This window comes from Impatiens glandulifera, unplaced genomic scaffold (genome assembly GCF_907164915.1).
Source record: "Impatiens glandulifera unplaced genomic scaffold, dImpGla2.1, whole genome shotgun sequence".
In the NCBI taxonomy this organism is placed as follows: domain Eukaryota; kingdom Viridiplantae; phylum Streptophyta; class Magnoliopsida; order Ericales; family Balsaminaceae; genus Impatiens; species Impatiens glandulifera.
Window position 1 is genome coordinate 9482 of NW_025919342.1, and position 10216 is coordinate 19697.

The 10216-nt window shown below is 33.7% G+C and overlaps 1 protein-coding gene across 1 annotated transcript; it reads right to left on the reverse strand.

The window, feature by feature from the left end:
- Nucleotides 1-305: 305 nt before the first annotated feature.
- On the reverse strand, nt 306-1275 carry LOC124917824 (probable tocopherol O-methyltransferase, chloroplastic). The gene is made up of 2 exons (XM_047458123.1): nt 998-1275; nt 306-934 (listed from the first exon to the last, which is right to left on the reverse strand). The coding sequence occupies exons 1-2, from the start codon at nt 1267-1269 to the stop codon at nt 307-309; spliced, it is 900 nt and encodes a 299-aa protein (XP_047314079.1). The 5' UTR covers nt 1270-1275; the 3' UTR covers nt 306.
- Nucleotides 1276-10216: the final 8941 nt, after the last annotated feature.

Genomic DNA, 10216 nt, shown 5'->3' on the forward strand with positions numbered 1-10216 from the left:
ACCATTATCATTTTGGTAGTTAATTACAATGGTTGAATTTTCATTTCTTCTAGATATATACTCATAAGAATAACAAGTTTTAGAAAATAGAAAATTTAAAATTAAGGAAGGTTGAAACAAACCTTTGCAAACAAGTCAACAGTGTATTTCCTTCAATTTAAGCTTATGGTAAGGTTGATTATTAATTAGGATAATTCCATTATAATATTATTGAAATGATATTACATAATGAAAATGAAACAAACATTATTATTTTCCAAACAAACAGGATTAAGCAAAGCAAAACGCAAGCAACAAATGAGAAATTTAAGTCTCTATCTGTTTCTTGCATGTAATGATGGCAAATTTGATCAAACCCTTGTTGTAACCTTGAATCATCAATGGCATAACTAAAGCCCCTTTGATGGTTTTCCATGGACTCCTGAACAATGAAACAAAACCCTTCCAAGTTAGTGCTGATTTGATAACAGCAGGCCAGAAAGGTGCAACATAATCAGTCCAATCAGCCACTTTGATTTCCTTAAGAGATTGTGAATGAAGAAGTTTCACATAATCAGATGAAGAACACCATGGAGGAAGATAATAAGAATTGCATATCTTTTTCAGTAATACTTGTTCATCTTCAAGCAATGTTTCTTCACCTGGTGAAAGATCCCTATGAACCCAAGTCACTATTATAATTCTTCCACCTGGAGCTGTTACACGAGTTAACTCATTTATAAACTTTGCTTTATCAGGCATGTGTTCTCCACTTTCCATGGACCAAACTAAATCGAATTCATCATCTGGAAATGGTTGTTCTAAAGCATCTGCAACTTGAAAGTTTGTCACATGTTCTAAACCTTTAACAGCAGCAAGTTCTTCAGCCCTTTTTGCTTGGACAGGACTCAAAGTGATTCCTTCACACTCTGCTCCATACTTCTTTGCCATATACCTAGATCAAGACAGTGTTATCAGATCTGTTCAATTCAATTCAAAATTCAATAACAATTAATACCTAGAACTGCCTCCTATTCCGCATCCAACATCGACAATTCTTTTGGGTGGCTTATGATCATCGGAAGAAATTCCAGCGAAAAGGAGAGCCTCTTCAATCATGCGGATCTGAGCATAACGGTGATCGACTTCATCATAGGATGAGGCGGCGCCGTCATAGAATCCGTGGTGCATATGCTCTCCCCACATGTCTTCCCATATTCCAGAAGATTCGTCGTAGAAATCTGCTATCCCTTTCTTCAATTCATCTTCCTGCTTCTTGACAATCACCATTTTGTGTGCTCGAGCTGGGGGCAGGTGAGGAGGAAGAAAGAGTCGGATTGGAATATAATTAATGAAGAAATTATTGAATGAGTTAAATAACTCATTAAAGTGCATGTAACAAATGATACACGTTGAGTGCTTGCAGGATAGAGCAGGGGGGGCTGTCCATTTGTATGTAAATATAGCCATGCAATTGACAGGTAACGGATTACGATTTACCCGTGTAAAGTTACATATATATATATTATTATTAAACTAGCTAGTTTAACTATTTATATAAATAATTAGAAAATTTAGTTTAAAATTTAATATTACTTTATATATAGTTTTGTGATAATTATATTGGCCACTCCAAACTACTTAGGTACCTTAAACTAATAAATAATTTAGAAATATGTGTTTCTTTTTTTAATTTAGATAATTAACTTTTTTTTTTTTCCTTTCTAATATGGATAGCTAAAATGACACAAAACTAAGGTTCATTCTTTTGTCTAAATCGAATATAAGATCGAACTCAAATTTCATTAGTGATTTTTGAATCGAATTGGATCAAATTTTAAACTAATTCGAATTCAAATACAATTTTTTATTTAATAGCATAAAAATTAAAATCGAAAACTGAATTTATTTTTTACTATTTATTTTAATTATATATTATTACACATAATTTATGATTATATAATAAAATTGAATTTTTAAATTCAAATTCAAAATTTATTTGGATAAAAAATATAAAAAATCAAAGTCAGATTGAATTCGAACAGAAAATCAAAGAATTCCGTTCATTTTTATTAGAATTTATTTAATTCGGTTCGGTTTTTGAATTGGCTAGAAAAAAAATTCGAGAAACCGAACTAATGAACTCGAATAACTCAAAAACTGAACCAATGAACACTCGTACCCACAATATTTCAACTTAAGTCATTCTAAGTGAGCGTGCTTCACACGAGAGCTGATTTACGCTCTCGTGAAGCGCTTCACATGAGAGCGTACAACATCCATGTGAAGTGCGTTTCACACGAGAGCTAATGTATGATCTCGTATGAAGCGTGCTTTACAAGAGAATTCATGTATGCCCTCTCTCTCTTGTGAACGTGCTTCACGCGAGAGTTGTTGTACGCTCACAGGTGAAGCGTTTCACACGAGAATTGTTGTATATTCTCGTGTGAAGCACTTCACATGAGAGTTGTTGTACATTCTCGTGTGAAGCGCGCTTCACATTAGAGCACGTTTCACTTGAGAGCGTAAAACATTCATATGAAACGCACTTCACATGAAAACTATTGTACAAATATTTTTATTTAACAATCTTTTTCTTTCAAAATTAATATAATTTTTTTAAATAATAATATTAATTATTATTTTTGTTTAACAATAATAACGTAATTTTTATTTTATTTTCATGGTTGTTGTCTTCACTTTACATTAATTTTCATTTTATTTTCATGTTCACTAACATTTCATTTTTCTCGCGTGAAAGGCGCTATTATGTGAAGCGTGTTTTACACGAGAGTTGTACGCTCTCTTGTGAAGTGCATTTCACTTGAGAGAGAATAATATTCACACCAGAGTTGTTGTACGCTCTCAGGTGAAACGTGCTATCAATTGAAGCGTTTCACACGAGAGTTGTTATACGTTTGAGAGAGAAATTGTAAAAAAATAGTGAATTTAGAAAAAATCAGGACTGATGTAAAACGATTATGGCAGATGAAATGACAAAATGGGAAAATATTTGGGTTACAAATGGAACGGGTTGAGCTTTATTTCGAATTCTTTTTTTTAATCTGACAAAATTTAAATAATAAAAAAATTGAAAACATTTTGATTGGTTGACAATAGGAAAAAATAAGACTTCCGCAACTGAAGATTCAGACCGAATTAAATGAGGGATAGAAGTTGTAGAAAAATGGAGAAGGAGAAAAATAAATAAATGAAAAAGACTTCAGGAGAGAAAACTCTTAAGAAAAGAAAGTTGAGAAGAAAGATAAAAGGGTAGAAGGGTGGATGATGAGTAAATGAGGGAGTGGGGAGAGTCATATGAATGATGCATTATATATAGAGAAAAGCATTATAGGCTTGACAAATTTATGGGTATTGGGTCGACCCAAATACAGATTTATTGGTTCTGATTATCGGATCTTTTAAAAATAATTATGAAGAAATAAAAAGTTGAAAAAATTGGGAAGGACAATGATATTTGTTGAAGAAAAAAAGTTGTAAGTGTCTTAAGTATTGTATATCAACATTTACAAACAACCATTATAAAGGAATAAATTAGCTTAGAAATCCTAAATTACTTATACATTCAAGTCTAAGCCCATTAATAATTAAATAAGACCTAATTGTATAAAAGATAATAAAAACCAACAACTTTCAAATTTACTGACAATCAATGCTTAAACTCACAATCTCCCTATAAGCTTGATTTGGTTCAATATTCTTTACGTCGATCAACTCTCGCATCTCCGCGAATTTGACTTTTGCTAGCGCCTTGGTGAGAATGTCTGCATGTTGCTCTTTGGTGCATACAAACTCTACGACGATCTATCAGTTCTCAACACATTCACGAATGAAGTGGAACCGAGTGTCGATGTGTTTGATGCCTCCATAAAACACCGGTTCTTCATTAATTCTATTGCAAACTTGTTGTCGACATAGAGTGTTATCGGCCTTGCCTCGCATCCGAGCACCTCGATCAATTAGTTTCTTAGCCAAAGTCCTTAACACGACGTTGCAGTAATTGTCATAAACTTTGCCTCACGTGAAGATAAAGCAACAATTCGTTGCTTCTAAGATTGACACGTGATCAGATTTCCGTTGAGATAAAACACCATATGTAAGCATTAAATTTGACTTACCATATTTTCAAATAATATTATAATTTTTAATAATGTCAAAATAATATTTTGATGTTGTATATTCAAAATAACTTAAAGAATGAATTAAAACCTATTTAAGGTTTAATTAATGTGATAATTAAACCCTAATTAAGAAAATTTGAAAAATAATTTGAGGATAAAATAATGTATTTATTTTACCCAAAATAGTACAAAGAAGAGGTTAAAAATATTTACCTATGATTTAATCATGATTTATGTTTAATTCATGACTTAAAACAATTAAATAAAATACCCAAAAATACCCAAAAAAAAAAAATATGATCATAATTGTTATTATGATTTCAGAAATATGTTTTGCGAAATGTTTGGTGAAAAATAGATTAAAAAGGGATTAAAAATCGATTTTTAATTAACTTTTAAACAGAAATAAAATTGGAAAATCCCGTGTAGCACAAATTTTGTTAGATCTTTGCAGTAGGATCCTAGACCATCAGATGAGCACACACATCTCATCAAACAGCCCAAAATGCGCCAGACCCCCACTACAACGGATCCAGTGCGCAACTGCCCGCATTAAATCAACTAATGGGACCGACTAACCCCGTTAGTCAAGCCACTGATCGCTGACAGAACGCAGACGACATCAGATGAAACAATGTTGTTTCAGTCTTCTTCTTTACTGGAATCGCGACCTAGCCGGAAACGCGACCTCGCCGGTGTATTTCTTCAAGAAAGGAGAATTTCGTCATTTCTTCACCTTATCCGTTGATTTCTTCGCCTACACGTTCGTCTCATCAGTGCTTACGATAACCCTCTGTCTAGAAGCCTTATCCTACCCTGGATAAGGCTGCCAGGTGCCGGATAGAATTTTGAAGATAAGCTCGTTGGAGGTTAAAATCGTCTCAAATTACCCCTCCTCAACAGACCTTCCCTACTATAAATACTCCCCCATAGTCTGTATATCAAACCATAAAATAACCATCCAACAATCACCACATTTCATCACCTGAATCCAAGATTTGAAGATTTCGACGAACTGATTTTTGTCAAAACATGTTCCAATGATCTAAGCCTCGATCCAGACCCTTGAATTGCTGTAAAAACGCCTGAGGAGTGTTCTCCCACTGTTGGTATGCATCCATATCGTTTGTATCACGATATGTGATTGAAGATTTGAATGTTTTTAAATTTTTTTATTTGATCGTATTTGATTTATTCTAAACTTTGATTATGTGATTTCTTTGTTAAGAATCATTATATAAATCATGTATGAACTTTCTGTTGAAAGAGAATCGATCAAATCAAACTGAATCAATAGTTTTGAAAATTAAAGTTTGAACACTGATTTTTTAAAATCTGTGCTCTTGGTTTAAATCTGGATTTTTTTGATTTAGATAGTTACCATACATGTTTGTTAACATGTTAGAATGAATCCCATATAATTGTAATCATGTTTTGATCATATTTGATCAAACTAAATTTTTTAAATTCAAGCTTAAAAAACTAAAATTTTGAAATTTCGCATTCTTGCTTTTAATTCAGATTTTTTTATCCAATTAGTTGTTATACATGTTTGTTAACATGTTAGGATGAATTCTAAGTAACAGTTTTATCACTTTTATCATGTTTGATCAAATATTATTTTTGAAAATTTTGAATTTTGATTCAATCATCAAAAACTATTTTGATGATGCTATGATGCTCTTGTTTTGATTTAGATCAACTATATTAATCATTTCAAAGCTAATGGAACAAAAATCAGACCTTGAAATGACCTAATTTAAAAGATCCCAAAATTTAACATAGAAATAGTGTTTTAAAATTGATCATTTTACATGCTTCAAAATCATGATTTATGTTAGGACTTTTGTTCTCCATCATCATATGAACTTATTATAGTTTACGTATCATGATTCCATGATCCCAATCAAAAGTTATGGACTTTTAAAATTTGGGACCAAAATAAGAACACTTGATCCTAAGGTTTTAGCCTAGGACCGAGAAAACTAGTCTAGGACTGCGGGTCAGGAAAAACATTTTCAGCTATGACCGAGGACCAGGACCGTGTTTTTCAGCTATGATCGAGGACTAGGACCGTATTTTTTAGCTAAAATCGAGGACCGATGTTTTTTAGCTATGACCGAGGACCAGGACCGGTATTCTTCAACTAGGACTAGAGTTGGGCATCATGCATAAACGTTCGTATTCGACTTGGGTAAATCATGTTAGACTCTTAATCGTGTCGTGTCTCAGTATTATCTGTGTCGTATCGTATCTTGACCCACTCAAAATATTATGATTCAAGGACTTTTTTGTGTCGTGTTATTCGTGTCTACGAGTTTATTCGTGTCGTGCTAACTCGTGTTTAAATTCGTGTTTCGTGTTATTCCAACTAAATTGTGTCATCGTGTCTTGACACACTCATGTTAATTATTTATTTATTTATATATATTAAATTATATTCTTGGTATAAATTATAAAATATGATTATTAATTTATTTTAATTTAAAAATTTTTAATTAATTTAATAAGTTAAATGTATTAAATTTATTTAATAGATAAAATGTATAGATATAAATGTTAACCTATAGTTTCATAAATAATAATTTGAATGTCAATTATTTAAAATATGTTTTAAAATATGCAAATAATTATCTAAATAAAATTAGTTAAATATTATAAATGTGAAATTTTATAATTTTTAAAATATTAGATAAGAATTATACCTATTTATTTAATTAGGTATATGATATTATTATATATAATTAAAATAAATGGAGATTTTTTTATAATAAAAATAAATTTTCTTTTTTAAAATTTTGAAGTGATTTAAGATTTTTTAAATGATTTAGTGATATAAAAATATTAATCAATTATTAATGTAAGTATAAGTATAATATTTTGTTGGGTTCACCGTCAAAAGTTCCCAAAACATGAAGAAAATCCTTAAAACGGGCAATAACCTCGACGAAACCTTTGATAAGGAAAGAAAATAGGTAAAATGGTGAAGGCATATGTTGCAGCTCCTCGACCTCAAATGAAAGACAAAGCCGAAATTTACCAGGTCGTAGCTGTCTGTCAGGCCCTGGCTACTCCTAAACCCAGTCTAAGCAAACTGGTGTTGGATAAAACAAATATCCCGACGACATCTAAGCTACCAATACCGAGGGTCCAAAGACCTCCTAGAACTTTTGATGATCTGGGTATGACCTTGAGTCAAGACTTTACCCTCTTCAATCAAAGGAACCTCATCAAGCCCTTAGCTCGTCGAGAGTGTATTGAGTTCCTTGGAAAGTTTGAAGGGGCATGGTGTGCATATCATCAAATGAAGGGTCACTATACTGATAAATGTAGTGCCCTTAAACATTAGTTCAAGACCTGATTGATCAAAACATCATTCCTAAACCCAAAATTGCGAGCAATCTGTTGCCTGATCATCAGGTCAATCTAATTTCCGTTGACGAACCTGTTAACCCTCTAGAGATTAATATGGTCAACTCATGGACCAAAAAGGAGGATAGGAGAGCTCCACCTCCAGAAGTAGAGTCTCGAAATTGGTGGATCATTGACAATCCCACTTTGAGCGCTAAAAAAATATTGCAACGAGAAGTCTTAACAACCCTGAGTGGAGTCGATCTCTAGTCTAGTTTCATGAAAACAACCCATACTATTAATCTTCCTAGACCCTCTAATTGTCCAAGAAGGGAAAATGAGCCTGGAGATCTAAACTATGGCGATAGTCTTCTTTCTCAACTTAAGAAGACAAATGCCAACATTTTTATCTAGGAAATATTGATGTATTATATCGAACATAGGCATGCTGTTATGAATAAACTGAGCCAGACTAGTAAACCAGCCAACATGACTCCTAAAGAGTTGGTTCGTATCATCTCAACAACTCTACAAATCAACATGATAGGTTTCGAGGAAAAAGACCTACCTGCTCCCAATGAACGTCATGTTAAGGCTCTTTATATTTATGTAAAGATGACTGATAAAGTCATTCACATGACTCTGATCGATAATGGTTTAGCATTGAACATATGTCCTTAGAAGACTCTCCAAGAACTCGAAATTTCTGCTGATAAAGTTCTTCCTTCAGACCTGTGCATCCGTGTCTTTGATAATTATCATATAGAAATTATGGGTAGCTTCCGAACAACGATTTATGTAGCTCATACACATTTTGAGGCAGAGTTCTGCGTAATCAACATGTGACTGTCATACAACCTAATCTTAGGACGACCATGGTTGTATCAAGACAAGGCTCTTGCCTCCACCCTGCATCAAAAAAATCGTTTCATGGCTAACGACAAACTCGTCACCATAGAAGGTGAGTTCAACTCACTCTACTAACCTAGAGATTGAGTTAAGTGGATTCAACATCTATCATATATTTAGGCAATGTCAAGATTCATCTTCCACTCCTAACTTTACTCCCTACAACGTCATCTCCCTACGTCTCATGTAGAAAATGGGATACTTCCCAAGATTGGGTCTAGGATCGAACGCTACTGGCATGACTTCTTTCCCTTAGTCTTGTTACGACTCAGACAACATCGGTGTTGGTTATATTCCTATAGAGGATGAGGAATCCAGAAAAGGTAAAATTTCTAAACAATATAAACTTATTCCTCTAACCCTAAATTGATAGTTTATGTGAGAAGGGGAAACCACACTGTGTTTTGATTTCCCCGAACCTTTCTTCAACCAAATCTTACTAACTCGATCCCCAGGTTTCGAAATCATTTTAGATTGTTCTTTTGAGCCTAATTCATCCCATGATATGATTATGAAATGGACTACTTATTGGTACAAAACCCTGGAAAAGTTGGTCAAAGATCTTTCTCTGATGGAGGAGGACTTGGATGTTGATGAAGACTCTTGTAAGATAAACTCCACAAACCTACCAGTAGTTGATAAAGTTCATGTAATCAACCTAAGTATTGATAACAACATCACACCCCTTTTGGACTATAAAATAGTGTTTGATGCTGTAATAAATAAAGAAGTCTGTAATAACAATCCTAATGGAATGTCTTCTGCTTTTTGCAATAAAGCATTCAATAAAACTCCAGAGTTCAGTTTTGAATATATTTCAAATGATAATGATATTTCATTCCAGTGTGAATTTAATTTCGAAATGAAACTTTTTCGAACGCAAGGACAAAATAATTTCAGCAGCTGAGACGAAAATCGAAATAAACATTAATACTCAGGATGATCCTCAAATCGTGTTGATTAGACAAAGCCTGAGTGATGACGACCCTCATGAGATGATTGAATATCTAAAGACCAACAAAGACGTGTTCGTTTAGTCCTACAAGGTTATGCCCATCAGATCCTTCTATCGTTTGACATCAGATTCCCCTCCATCTAGAGGCCAAACCCATTAAATACAAGGGTTAAGACGAATAAAAACCGAGGTTGTTTCCAAGGTTAAGGAAGAAGACTATAAACCGTTGAAAGCAAAATTTCTCGAAACTGTAGACTACCCCACATGGATAGCCAATGTAGTTCCCATCTTGAAAAATAATGGAAAGATGCGCATGTGAGTAGACTACCGCGATCTGAACAAAATCATCCTTAAGGATAACTTTCCTTTGCCCCACTTTGACATTATGGTCGATCATGTTTCTAGAAAACAACTCTTGTCTTTAATGGATGGATTCTCAAAATATAACCAAATCCTGACCGCTGAAGAAGACAAAGAGAAAACCACATTCATCATGGAGGTAAGCACATTTTGTTTTAGGGTCGTGCCTTTCTCTCTCAAGAACGCCAGAGCCACATCAACTAGAAGTAACGATGATCTTTCACAATATGATCCATAAAGAGGTGGAAGTCTACATAGACAACATGATCGTGAAGTGTTAGGATCGACATGGTCATATTCCCAACTTAGACAAATTCTTGCAAAGAATTCGAAAATATCGGCTTCGGTTGAACCCGAAGAAGTGTGCTTTCGGAGTCACCGCCGATAAAATACTAGGATTTTTCATCATCCAACGCGGAATCGAAATCGATCCCTCCAAAATCGAGGCCATTACGGCTATATCTGCGCCTTAGAATGAGCGAGAAATCCGAGGCTTCCTTGGCAAAATCCAGTTCATCAG

Coding starts and splice junctions, on each gene's coding strand:
- LOC124917824 (XM_047458123.1), bottom strand. CDS start 1,269: ATGGTGATTGTCAAGAAGCAGGAAGATGAATTGAAGAAAGGGATAGCA. Junction 935..997: donor GGAATAGGAGGCAGTTCTAG/GTATTAATTGTT, acceptor GTCTTGATCTAG/GTATATGGCAAAGAAGTATG.